Source organism: Neopsephotus bourkii, unplaced genomic scaffold (genome assembly GCF_033783945.1).
Source record: "Neopsephotus bourkii isolate Nb327-2 ecotype Australia unplaced genomic scaffold, CSIRO-AGI_Nbou_v1 NB_1680, whole genome shotgun sequence".
In the NCBI taxonomy this organism is placed as follows: domain Eukaryota; kingdom Metazoa; phylum Chordata; class Aves; order Psittaciformes; family Psittacidae; genus Neopsephotus; species Neopsephotus bourkii.
Genome location: NW_026902154.1, coordinates 176208 through 189714, shown reverse-complemented (window position 1 = coordinate 189714; position 13507 = coordinate 176208). Strand labels below are relative to the sequence as shown.

At 58.4% G+C, this 13507-nt stretch overlaps 2 protein-coding genes across 2 annotated transcripts; both read right to left on the bottom strand.

Moving 5' to 3' along the window:
- MMP15 (matrix metallopeptidase 15) lies at window positions 1–4885 on the bottom strand. The gene is made up of 10 exons (XM_061375950.1): window positions 4727–4885; window positions 3537–3685; window positions 3203–3325; window positions 2780–3087; window positions 2428–2589; window positions 2085–2308; window positions 1821–1959; window positions 1434–1584; window positions 1205–1320; window positions 1–978 (listed from the first exon to the last, which is right to left on the bottom strand). The coding sequence occupies exons 1-10, from the start codon at window positions 4832–4834 to the stop codon at window positions 536–538; spliced, it is 1923 nt and encodes a 640-aa protein (XP_061231934.1). The 5' UTR covers window positions 4835–4885; the 3' UTR covers window positions 1–535.
- Window positions 4886–6797: 1912 nt separating this feature from the next.
- On the bottom strand, window positions 6798–13278 carry SLC38A7 (solute carrier family 38 member 7). The gene is made up of 10 exons (XM_061375879.1): window positions 12630–13278; window positions 12221–12419; window positions 11986–12130; window positions 11184–11282; window positions 10045–10102; window positions 9772–9886; window positions 9176–9323; window positions 8892–9091; window positions 8585–8639; window positions 6798–8494 (listed from the first exon to the last, which is right to left on the bottom strand). Exons 1-10 carry the CDS (start codon window positions 12894–12896, stop codon window positions 8392–8394), a joined length of 1389 nt encoding a protein of 462 aa, XP_061231863.1. The 5' UTR covers window positions 12897–13278; the 3' UTR covers window positions 6798–8391.
- Between the last annotated feature and the right edge of the window lie 229 nt (window positions 13279–13507).

Below are 13507 nucleotides of genomic sequence, written 5' to 3'. Positions count from 1 at the left end.
TCCACACACCCAACCCATTTAATACACGTACAAGGCGGCCATGCCCACAGGACCCAGTGTCCTGGCAGGGCCCAGGATGAGCTGAGCCCAAAGAGGAGCTGCAGAGGTGGCATCCTGCCCCCCTCACGACATCTTCAGGCACATTCCTGTATCCCCATGGTTCAAGAAGAAACACGCCCGCGAGCTCGGCATCCCCCCTCCCCTCGCGATTCCCGGCCAGTGCAGTGCGGGCAGCTGAGACCTGCCAGCTCGCAGCACGTGTGATCAGCCCCAGCCTGCTCCCCCCATGCGGCACAGCCACGGCATGACGGGGGCAACCTGAGGGGCACAGGCAAGCGGATGGCCTCCAGCCCCACCATGACCATCCCCTGTTCCCAACCCGGAGGAGGACACGACACATCCCCTTTTGAGAGGCTGGAGGAGCATCAAGCAACAAAGGGGCAGCGGGACCGAGGCCATGGGGAAGCACAAGGGGAGGGGAGGTCAGGTTCATTGTTAGCACCATGGTGGTGGGGAGGTCTGGGGAGGAGCGGGGTCAGACCCACTCCTGCAGGGAGCGCTTGCAGTACAAGAGCATCCGCGGGGTGCCCTTCCTCTGCATCTGGACGATGACGTAGATGAGGCCGAGGATGCAGAGCAGCAGCACCAGCAGCACCAGCACCATGACCACACTCATGGTGCGTGTGTACTCGTCGATCTGCACCACCACATCCACGTCCCGACCCGGCTGGTGGCCACCCTCACCATAATCCTCTTCCTCCTCCTCCTCCTCGTCCTCGTTGCCTTCGGCCCGCCCGTCCCCATCAGGGTTGAAGGGGGGCTGGTCCCCGTCAGGCCAGTGGGGATGGGGGTCTGGGACCAGCTCTGTGTGACAGCCCATGAAGTCCCGCAGGATGGATTTGGGATAACCCGGCTCCGTCTTGAGCCGCTCGTTATCGAATTTCCAGTACTTTGTGCCTCTGTAGAAGTAGGTGGAGGCTGGGAGGGGGAAGAAGATGCAGATGAGGGCTAAATGAGCAGGTTCAGGGCAGGTTCACCCCTGCAGATGCCCAGGACAGCAGGTTTTGCTCTGGTACCACTGAAACCCTTCTGCAAGGGCTGATTCCCAGGCACCCTCCCAAGCCTCCAACTCTCAAGGTCAGGCCACCAAAGGGGTGATCACATCCCCTCTCGTCCCATCCCACCCCTCTTCTCCTCTACTTACAGGCATCCGGGCTGAGGAAGGCGCCCTTGGGGGAGGGAGGTATGCCCACCCAGACAGAGATGGGCTTCGGGTACCCGGGATCCACGGCACGGGTGTCCTCGTTAAAGCGCCAGTACCTGGGGAGGTTGGTGGTGAGACGGGCAGGAGCACAGGGCCCTGCAACACCTCCATGAGCACCCCTGCCGGGGCCTGGACCCAGCAGAGCAGGGAACACCCCACGGACACTGACCTGTCCCCACGGAAGAAGAAGGTGTGGCCTGTGGGTTCCCACCACACGGCTGTGTCAATGCTGTTGTAGGGGATGCCCTGTCCGTAGGTGACCAGGGGCTGCGGGTACCCGGGCTCCAGGTTGGCTTCTCGGAAGAGCCAGTACTGGTCACCTGGATTGGGAGGAGATGGAAAAGGGAAGAGTGAGACAGCAAAGCCCTGCAGGTACACACAGAGATAGGGATGGGGATATTATGCCTGTGGCCACCCTCTAGGACCAGGCAGCAGCTCTGGCTGGGTATGTGGGTCAGGATGGGGTGAAGAGAACCTGCTCTAAGCAGCTTGGGGACGGGGAGCACTGGGTTCTCCCCCTCTCCACCTTTGCCCTCCCACACCACTCCCTGCTCACCTTTAAAGAAGACGAACCTCCCATCGTGCCTCTCGTAGGCGGCATCAATGTCCCCAGGGAGGCCCCGCCAGAAGTGCCCGATGGGCATGGGGTAGTTGTCCAGCACCCGGTTGTGCCGGACTCTCCAGAACCACCGTCCCTGGCAGGAAACAAGTGTGTTGGCAGAGAATGGGGAGGACACAGGGCCCAGCCCCAGGGCCTTTGTCCCACCCAGGGATCCCCAGCATCCCCAGGGGAGGGGAAGTCGTGGATCCTGGCAGGTACCTTGAATACAAACATTTCCCCACGCAGCACCGCCACCGTGTCGAAGTTCCCATCGCAGATGTCAGGGCCGTACTGGTCAGGCCGGTCTGGGCTGCCAGGCCTGGGGGGTCGGTCCGGTTTCCCGGGGGGGGGCGGCCTGGGGGGTCTCTGGTCTGGCCTGCCAGGTCTCCGTGGCGTCACGGTAGGCAAAGGTTTGGTGGGCTGAGGGTGCCCGTCCGTGGTACCTGGATGGGGTGGGTGAAAGAAGGGTTGGGGTGATGCAGACCAGCAGCATCCTGCCTCAGTTTCTCCACACATGGGCCCAGCATCCCACCCCTGAGCCGATCACCACCCAGCTCCTCACCGTAGAGCTGCTGGATGCCCTTGAGGTCATCCTCGGGCAGCTGGAAGTTCTCCGTGTCCATCCACTGGTAGAAGGGGGCCATGATTGCACTGGGGTTGCTGGAGTGCTCCAAGCCCAGCGAGTGCCCCAGCTCATGCACGGCCACCAAGAAAAGGTTGTTCCCTAAAGAGAAAGGCAACATCAGCACCATGAGGCGGAGGACACAAGGTGTGGGGTGGGTCCTTGGCCCAGCACCTTGCAATGAGGGTGTTCTGGTGGGAGCTGTTCTCCTGCCCATACCAGGGCATACACCCCCCTGCCCTCAAACAGGCTCCTCCAGTTGCCTTCACCACCTCCTCGGCCCTCAGCTCACCAGATACATCCGTGTTCTCCAGCGTCCAGGGCTCGTCCAAGTCAAAATGCGTGTCCCCCCCCATGCCAGGGCCCGGAAAGTAGGCGTGAGCCAAAAACCCCCCGATGCCATCAAAGGGGGAGCTGTCTCCGTGGAAGCCGGAGGCGAAGAGCACCATGATGTCGGCCTCCTTCTTCCGCTTCTGCCGGATGTCCTCATAGGGCACCTCCCGGAAAGCCAGCGGCGTGGCCTGCTCCCACACCCGGAATGCTCGGCGGACAGCCTCGTACGAGTGGTACCGACCCAGCTTCTCCGTGTAGTTTTGGATGCTGGGGGTACAGAGCTCACTGTGGGCTGGCGCGCGACAGTGCTCACTCCCGGAGGGGGCCCATGGCATTCCACGGACTGGGGGAGTGGGAAGCCCTGCCTGGAAAAGCTTGGTACCTGAAGGTGAGATGAGTCTGGCTCCAGCGCCGCCCTGTCAGCGCGTACCGCTTCCGCCGCATGTTGGACTTCATCCGCGCTCCAAACTGGTCCGGGACCCCACAGCGGGGACGTTTCATCCACCTGCCAGGAGAGCATCAACCAGGGTGAGCCCACCGTGGCCACGGAGGGCAAGGGGGTGTCCTGGCTGCAGGGGAGCAGCCCCCACAAGTGTCCCAGTTCCCACAGGAGATGGCACCCACTTTTCCGGAGGCAGGCAATGCTCTGGGGAAGAGCCAAAGGGCCCGGAGCAGAGCTGCCTGCTGACAGAGCAGGAGGACATGGAGAAACTCACGCCTTGGTCTCCTCATCCAGGACGCCGGTGACGGTGATGCCGTAGAACTTCTGCATCTCAGTGAGGGCCGCAGAGAAGGTCTGAGCCGAGCGCATGGTGGACATGTGCCGGCTGGGCTGTGGCAGGTACCCATAGAGCCGTAGCCATGCCTGCGCCAGGGAGTGAGCAGGAAGGGGGGACATGGGGACACACAGCTCCTTCAGACCCTGGCGGGGCAGCACCTCACCCATTCCCCCCCACCGTGGACCATCTGTGCCTGCACCCAGGCAGGCAGCACAGGCAAGCCAGAGCACGCAAGCAGCAGCTGGGAAACAGGGAAGAGCCCCAACCCTGTTTCATGTAATAGTGGGGGAGATCCTCCAGTTTCAGGGGGGTGCAGAAAGCAGCTGGCAGTGGCCAGAACCCCCAGGTCAACCCAGAATGCCCCTCTATTATGTGGGACAGACCGGTCTGGACTCTTCCTTCCTGCACAACCCCTGCCTCCTCCTGCCTGCTTTAACGTCTCTTTTAAAAACACCACTTTTAATTATTGTATTTTATTTTTTCCATTATTTTTTTCCAAATTTTCCCTTTTTCCCCCTTTTAATTATTTTAAAATATTTTTCCTAATTCTCACTTCATTTTTCATTTTCAAATTTATTCTCTTTTAATTCTTACATTTTATTATTTAATTCTTAATATTTTAATTCTTACATTTTATTTTTTCCTTTTTTTGCAATTATGGTATTTCCCCCTTTAATATTAAAATCTTTTTATTATTATTTTTTCTAAATCCTGCTTAATTTCTCGTTTCCTGATTTATTCTTTTGAATCTTGAATGCTTTCTTTCTGATTTTTTTTCTTTATAATCTTTTACTCATTCATTCTTTTACCCCCATCCCCAGGAGGGGTGGCAGGGCACTGACTTTTATCAAAGGCCCTTTCACCCCCTTCCCCCTACAGCGGCACAAAACTCTTCCTCTCACTTGTCGGATGCTACCCGCTGCCTCCGGGGTGACCCGGACAAGCCTCCTTCCATCCTTCCTTGCCTACACCCAGCCAGCATCCCTGCCTGCACCTGTAAATGACGGCGCTGTGTGCCCGCGCGGTCAGAGGCAGACAGCGCCGTCACCCGCAGGTGCAGGCAGGGATGCAGGCAGGATACAGGCAGGAATGGGGTATCCCACGGGATCTCCCCGCGCCCCTCTCACCTCCGCATCGATGTCCTCTCCAGCCGCCGTCAGCAGCAGCACCAGCAGCACCAGGACCGGCGGGGGGCGCCCGCCCGTCCAGCAGGGGGCGCCGCCACCTCCTGCCATATCGACGCCGGTTCGAGGCTGACCCCCCCCCCCACCGCCACCACCTCGCTACAGACGGCCGCGCGAGGCCAGGCCGGGCCGGGCGGGGCCCCGCGCGGCGGTATCGGAGCTACGCTGCCTTCATAGTCCGTGGCTGGGAGGCTGCGCACGGTGCAGCGGCAGGCGGCTCGGCTGCTCGGCCCTGCGGAGAAGAGCGGGCGCGGCGCGGCTCCGCTCGGCGGGGGGGGGCGCGGCTAATGGCAAGGGGCGTGGCCTATGCAGCGAGGGGCGGGGCTTGGCGCTCTCACATCGACACCTGCTCCCCCGCCCGCCCTCAGCCTCCATCCGGCCCCGCGCCGGCTCTTGCCCGCCCCCTGCTGGACGTTGTCCCCGCCGCTCCGCGCCCCGCTGCAGGCCCCGGCTGAGCATTGACTGGGGAGAAACCGGTTGTGGCCGCGCTGCTTCCGCTGGGCGCGCCCTGGGGACAGACAAAGCTGCCGCTGGGAGAGTGTCCCTTCCCCAGCAGAGAACTCGGGGGTATCCGTGCTCCTTCTCACGGGACCCGCAGTCAGCAACCGGCACAACTTTAACCTGCGGTGCAGACCCCCCCGTGTGCGGGGCTGCACCCCCGGAGCGTGAGCAGGAGGTGGAGGGAGGGGATGCTGCTCCTCTGCTGCTCTCTGGGGGGAACCCCCCTGCAGGCCTGCATCCAGCTCTGCGGTGGGTCTCAGAAAGCTCCAGGAGCAAGGTCCCCAACAGTCTCAAGCTGACAAGCAGGTACTCTGTATTGCGGGGGATAGCTCCTCCTGACGTGTGTCCCCGTATTGCCATGCAGGCCATCCCTATATGGTCACTGGGCACATTACATCATTTTACAGAGAGTTCCCCAGGAGCGTACAAAACCGTGGTGGTGGTCTCTGGGGGTCGTTTACTTCTCCCAACAATCTCCATCAGTGCTGCCAGCCAGCCTTTGACCACCAGCTTCATTAACACTACAGACACAGCAGTCATGCTGTCCTTCCGCTTATCAGCTGGTTTATCTGTGCCCACCCTGGACATCTGCTAGTCCCAGATACTCCCCATCCCCAGGTCCTGTTTTTCTATTCTGCTTTTCTTACACCTTTTGTACTAAGGTCCTAAGGACCTGAAACTATGTCAACTACCTTCAAGCACCGCAGTTATTTTCCATTACAAAGCCATCACACTTAACATTACTTAGAACTGATTACATTTTGTGCTTTTGTGCCTCCTTGTCTCGGGGACAACACGAGAGGGACGTGGAGCTGTTGGAGCGAGTGCAGAGGAGGCCATGGAGATGCTGTGAGGGCTGGAGCAGCTCTGCTCTGGAGCCAGGCTGAGAGAGCTGGGCTGGGGCAGCCTGGAGAAGAGAAGGCTCCTGAAGGGGAGACCTGAGAGCAGCTCCAGTGCCTAAAGGGGAAACCTGGAGAGGGGCTTTGGACAAGGGCCTGTAGGGACAGGACAAGGGGGAATGGCTTTAACCTGACAGAGGGGACACTGAGCTGAGCTCTTAGGCAGAAGCTCTTCCCTGTGAGGGTGCTGAGGCGCTGGCACAGGGTGCCCAGAGAAGCTGTGGCTGCCCCATCCCTGGCAGTGCTCAGGGCCAGGTTGGACACAGGGGCTTGGAGCAACCTGGTCTGGTGGAAGGGGTCCCTGCCTGTGGCAGGGGGTTGGAACTGGGTGAGCAGTTCCACACAAACCAGGCTGGGATTCTGTGATTCTTTCTCCCTTAGCCCCACAGAAACCACCCTGTGCTCAGCTGGTGCACCACAACATCACGTTTATTGAGTCGAGGTCCCTCCGCTTTCTGCACATATAAAATACATTATAAAATGCCATTGTCTGTAAACAGTGAGGGGAGCAGAAAGGCAGGGAAACAGCCACAGCACCTCTGTACCCCTCTGCCTCAGAGGGACTGAGGAGTCCAGTGGCTCCCAGGGTGACAGCCGAAGCTGTGGGACTCCACTTCAGACACAGGACCAAAAGCCAGAGCCACAGAACCCACCAGCTAACAAACACCACTCTATCTTGACAGAGGATGGGCACTGAAAGGCACTGTGCACTGGCAGCTGCTGCTGGTCGCTATGGGAGGTGGTGCTCTGTTCCCCATGACCAGGACGAGTAGTCTGCAGGTGGGGTGCGCACCCTCTTATTCTGCCATCCAGAGGGAGCTGGTCAGGCTGGAGAGGTGGGACAGCACAGACTTCATGGAGTTCAACAGTGCCAAATGCACAGTCGTACACTGAGTCAGGGCAATCCCAAGCACAAACACAGGCTGAGGGAGACTGGACTGAGAGCAGCCCAGAGGAGAAGGACTCAGCGGTGTTGGGTGACAAGAAGCCTGCAGCCTTCACAGCATCCCTCAAACACTCATGCTGTGCTTGCGGCTTTTCTTCCTCTTTCTCCAAGGAAGGGCCACGCCAGGTTTTGCACTGAGATGAGCTGGACCCTCATCACAGATGCAGCAGTAGATACACATGAATTCCTTGCTCCCCCAGGGTTTTAGAAGCCAAGCAAGAAACAAGGAAACTTAAAAGACTGAAAAAGAATCGTTTGCTGTTGAGGTTTAACTCCCCCAGCTGAGCCTTCAGCTGGAGGAACTGCTCAACTCAGCAAAAGCAGTTGTGAAACTATCATCCAGACAGGCAACGGAGGGACAGCTCAGAGCAACACCAGCCACAGAGAGTATAAACCACCAATGGAACGATATAAAATGAATTAATACTGAATTCTTTATCCCCAAAGCATCCCTTAAAACCTACACATGGCCCAGTGCCATTCCCTGGACACCTCCTGGAAGAACAGGATTGGAAATCTGGTGAAGAGCTTTTGCTCTTGCATAGTATCTTTAGTAGGTCCATACAGCAACAGCACCTTCTCCAGCGAGTGAGCAACCCCTGCCAAGGAGAACATTGCACTGGCATGTCCAGGATTGTCCTGATCCCCCAAGAAAGATTCAGGCTGAAGGCAACATCCCACTTAGTAACAGAAAGTGCAGCCCAGGAGGAGGGAGATACAAGAGTAAGGGCAGGAGATGGGCAAGGTGGGCCACAGGGAAGCAGAGTTCCAACCAAGCACTGCACACAAGAGGACTAGGGGAGTGGTGCCCTGTCTGACAAACATGGCTACTAGCTCCATTTATGAAGACACAAGGTCTCCCTCCAGTGTTGGGAGGAGTTGAAGCTGCGGAGAGGAGCCTCACCAGCACGGGGGTACACGGAGGAGGGCAGCACGCCTTGGCAAACCCCAACCGTGGCCCCTTAGTGATGTCTCAGGTAGTGATATCTACCCCGAAGGGCTTGATCTGGACTCCAGGTCTCCTTGTAGTGGTGCTCCGGCTTCACCAGGGAGTCAGGCCTGAGAGGAAGAGTCTGACAGCCTGGTGTGCTAAGATGATGAGATGCAAACTACCACAGGGCTCTGTCAGCCAAGCCCCAGATTACAACGTTCCTCTTGGGTCTTCCCAAGATGATAACCTGTTCTCTTCTAATTTCCCTTTGGTCCTAGGGGAAATCTGCATCCCCTCAGCAGCAGCAGTGTGGTTGAACGTGGAGGAGTCGTCAGGCTGTGAGATCCATGAAGATGGTGTTGGCAGTGGTCTGTCCAAAGATGAAGGCTCCAAGGGTGACCATAAACACCCCATAGCTGACCTGGGCCCACCAGCTGTGAACACAGGACAGGCCTTGTTTACATGGGACCTTCACCCCAATATCCAAGAGGGAATAGAGGAGAGAGGAAGCATGTTCTGTTTACCTGATTGCCCTGGTTTCTTGGATCTCAGAGAGCTTGGCTTGAATCAGGCAGAGCCCTGAAAGGCAGGGGAGTCAAATCAGACCCAGGTGAGGACTGAGCAGAAACCCTACAAGCCAGAGAGCCACAGCACATTGCAGAGCAGAGACTTTGGGCAAAATATTTGGGCTGCTAACTGACCCAACACCACAGTTTTGTCTTCCTCTAAAGACCTCCTAGTTCTTGTGTCTCCATCCTGCTCCCTCCCTCCCCAAGACACAGGGCCAGGAGATCTCCGCTGGCCCCATAGCATCCCCATAGCACCCCCTACCTGGGAAGACAAAAATGAAGCAGGCAGCCAAGCCCCCAATGACAGAGATGACTTTGCCAATGTCAGGGATGAAGAGAGCCAGGAGGAGTGTCAGCAGGAACCAGCTGATGGTCTGAAGCAGGCGCCTCCTCCGCTCCCGGACCACGTCCTCCTCCACTGTCACCCCAGTGTAGCGGAGCCAGAGACCCTCCAAGACAGCCCTGTGGGCACAGACCCATGGCAGGGGGTTTCTCTGTGCTGCCCCTCCTGCCTCCACCAGCCACTTTCCTTGTGCCAGCACTCACCGGCCGCAGAAGTGCAGGATGGGATAGGAAGTCAGCACACAGAGGATGATGAAGGCCCGGGCGAGGGCAACCGGGATGTCGTTGGAGGGGTAGGACATCAAGACATCCTGCTCCACACCAGCTCCAAAGGTCAGGAAGCCACAGACACCTGATGGGATGGGAGCAGTCAGCAGGGGATGGGGACAAGCCTCCTGCATGTATGTTTGAGGGACAAGACTTGGATGAATTTGGAACAGGGCATATTGTAGATGGACTCCCCTCCATTTCTGCTTTGCCCCTCTGCTAACCAAAGAGTCATAGAATCATAGAATGTTTTGTATTGGGAGCGACCTCAAAGCTCATCCAGTTCCAACCCCCTGCCACAGGCAGGGACACCTTCCACCAGAGCAGCTTGCTCCAAGTCCCATCCAAGCTGGCCTTGAGCACTGCCAGGGATGGGGCAGTCACAGCTTCTCTGGGCACCCCGTGCCAGGGCCTTGCCACCTGCACAGGGAAGAAGAGCTCTTCTTCCTAAGAGCTCATCTCAATCTCCCTGCCTCCAGAAGCTCACAGCCCATCCGAGGACCTTGCCACACTCAAAGCACTCCCTCACTTACCAGTGCCCGTGTAGACAAAGAGTGCGATCACCATGGCCGCTGTCACCACTGCCCCCCAGGTCTTTACCTCTGGGTGCTTCATGCTGTTAAAGACAGGCACGCTGCTCACGTGGCACTGCCGGGGACATGGAGAGAGAGCGGGGACACGGACTGAGCCAGAGTCATGAGGTGCCACGCAGGATCCCACTTATGATCCCCAGAAGGTCTGCGTGGTGAGTCCCCCACCCAGACAGCCATGGGGTGGGAAGGGGAGCACCAGGGTTGTGGCCTTACCTGGAACCCAAAGCAGATGGTGGGCACGGCATTGAAGACAGCAGTCCAAGTGGAGGGCCTGGTGGGAGGGAAACACTCACCAGTGAGACAAGGGCCCTCCCCAGTGCCCCAGGGCAGGATCACAGAATCACAGAATCAGCCAGGTTGGAAAAGACCGTCAAGATCAAGTCCAACCGTTCCCCAGCACTGCCAAGGCCACCACTGAACCATGGCACTGAGGGCCCCATCTACATGGTGTGTGGACACTTCCAGGGACGGTGACTCCAGCACTGCCCTGGGCAGCCTGTTCCAATGCCTGAGCACCCTCTGGGGAAGAAATTGTACCTAACACCCAGTCTAAACCTCCTCTGGTGCAGCTTGAGGCTGTTTCCTCTTGTTCCTTGTGAGCAGAGACCAGCCACCTCCTGGCTCCATCCTCCTCTCAGATAACTGCAGAGAGTGACAGTATCCCCCCTGAGCCCACACCCCTTTACTGGGTGTGCTCAGTGATGGGCTCAGTCCTCCCCTGTTACTGCGTGCCCGCCTGCCAGGATAACACCTCTGCAGAGAGCGAGGTTTTCTGGGTCTTGGCACTCACTGCAGACCAGGGCCTTTCACTGAGAGAACCCGTGAAAACTGAGGACTCACAAAATAGAAGTATCAGTAAATAAACAAGGAACTATTTGGGCAGTGCCAAGAACTGGTCTGAACTTTGCCTGCCCTAAAATTCCCACTGCCCGCACTGGGTGCAGAAATGTCCCCACACCAGAAAGGAGGGACAAGCCACAGGGGCTGTGGTGGCCAAAGGAATAACCAAAATCATCCTGAAGTAGGCACAGCCATTGTTTCTGGGCACAAGCACTGCACAGGGAACTCTGAACCCAGCTGTATCAGAGCTAAAAGTCAGTCTGTGCTCCTCAAAACCTGTGATGGAGCTTTGGAGATCTCCAAGAGGACTGTTCCTCCTCCATCACCTCCTGTGAAGCACCCAGTGAGGCAGCCAGTTGGGAGCTGCTGGCAGCGATGTGCAGCATCCCCAGGTGCAGGGATGGGACTTGTGAAGGATTTGTCACCAGCCTCTGCAGCCCTCGCTCCTGCACCCCTGCCTGGCTCTGCAGTGCTGTGATGGCCACCGTCACCACTGTGTTTCTCATGCTCACCTGGTGGGGATCTCCACGGGCACCAGCTCCTTGTCAGGCCAGATGTACTTGATGATGATGACTGCCGTGACATACCAGGTGCCAATCACGCTCAGAGAGCTGCGAGAGGGGACAGGAGGCCGTCAGCATGCTCCCTCCCTGCTCCATGGAGTCTTGTCCCAGCATCTCCAGCCTCATCCTCCTCCCTGCACAGCCACCCCAGCCCTCCCATCAGCACCAGCCCTGATCTCCCTTCCCACGGGAATAGGCCATCCAACATCACCCCTGTCAGAGCGGATGCTGGTACAATTCCGCTGTGCTGGGAGCAGGATCGTTGCCAGCAAGGGGACAGGGGGTTGTTGCTGGGGTTTGGGCAGGAGAAAGAGATGAACGTTAAAGAAGTGACACTCCTCGGTAGTCCTGCTCCAGCTCCAGCAGCCGGGTTACACCCATATGCTTGGTGGGGCTGGCCTGCAGACCCCCATCCCGGGGACCCTTACTGGGTCTGCTTCCTGCTGGATAGCCACCTCCAAAGACAGGATACAATGCAGCTGAAAGCAGCTCCCCTGCACCCTCCAGCGAGCAGAAGGGAGGGACACAATGCCCAGAGTACGACAGTGCGGCCACACAGTGCTCAGCAGCTTCTGTGCTTCCCAGATTAGGAAACAGACGCACAGGAATGTGAAGGAGATGTCCAGCTCCTCAGGGGCTTGTGGCAGGCAGATACAGCACTAGAACCACAGTGTTTCCACTGCCAATCCCCTGGGATGGTGCTTAGATGGATGCTGGCAGACCCCAGCCCCAGAGGGCTCTCCCCACCCACCTGGCGTATTTTTGGAAACCGATCTCCTTGGGGATGGAGAGGGGCAGAATGAGGAGGAAGGCCGTGATGCTGATGGTGAACTTGCGGTCCAGGTACCAGTGGCTGCTCCCAGCTTCCTTGGGCTCCGTCACTAGAGCAGCAATGACTGTGGGGACAACCGGAGCGGTCAGGTTGTCTCCTTCCAGCTGAAGGGACAGCAAGTGGTTGGATTTGTTCCCCCATGGGACACACTTACTCTTGTCTTCCTGGTCTCCGATGATGATGAGGAAAGCGATGCAGGTGCCGAAGGTGTAGACAGCAATGGCCACCTCACACAGCACGCCAGGCACCTTCCCACAGACAGCCCACACCACCTCCTGGTAGGTGCGCTCATTGCTGGCCTGCGAGCAGTACGCCAGGATGACCAAGCCTCCAATGATGAAGATCAGCATGCACTGCAGTGGGGCAGACAAGGAGGGGACACTGAGGCAACAGTGTGATAAGGTCCCAAAGCCACGCCAGGCAGCCACCCCTGGCATACTGAGCATCTCTGGTGCACAGCACCCCAGGGGCCAGGCCCTTCCCCAGCCCCTTCTGGGGCTCCACATGCCGCCCCAGGCCCCGTCTCAGGATGGACAGGGGACTGTCCCTTCACTACCTCTCACCATCTGCAGCGCGATGCCTGCTGCCACACCACCAGCCATGCTGAAGGCAGCAGGGAAGTTGAGCAGCCCAGCCCCAAGGGCAGCATTGACCACAATGAAGACAGCTCCCAGAGCCGATGTGGCCCCCAGACCATTCCCTTGGCTCTCTCCGCCCTTCGGCACAGTCTCCACGCTGGGGCTCTGCAGGAGCCTGGCCCGTTCCCCAGCATCAGCGCTCCACTCCCAGTCCTTGTAGTCACTGTTGATGCTCCCAGTGCCCTGAGCCATTGCCCCTCCCGGGGTGGCACACACGCCACTGTCCACGTCCCTCTAGTGCCCCTGCACCAGGCTCAGCCGGCTGCCTTGAGGAGGGTCCTGCGTCAGTGCCGGCTCCATCAGGCGGGGAAGGCAGTGCACGGGCAGGTTGGTACAGCAGCTGTGTGCGGCTTCACTGCTTCTAGAAGCAAAGAAGGACATGGTAAGTGTTAAAGTACGTTAGCAAGGGACAACCGGAGCATCAGGTGCACACTGGAAATGGGTTCCCCGGGTCTCAGCTCAGTGTCACAGCACACAGGTGTCCTCCTGCCAGCAGAGACACAGCAGAGCTCACCTCTCATTCCCTGAATGCAGGGTGAGGAGATCGCTGCCATCAGATGGCATGGAGACTGAGCTGTGGCTGTGGGGCCTGCGAGCTGCAGCCTTCCTGCGGGCACAAGACCCAGTGTCACGGCTCTTGCTTCCCCATTTCCAGCCCCAATTCCTGCAAGCACTGCAGGAGCCGCAGCGCTCGTGCTCCTGGATAAAGGTCAAGGCTGAGCTCAACTGGGCAAGCCAGGCCTGCTGCATAAGCACCGTGTCACCAAGAGAAGGGCTGGCCTCTTCCAGCGCACCCCATGCTG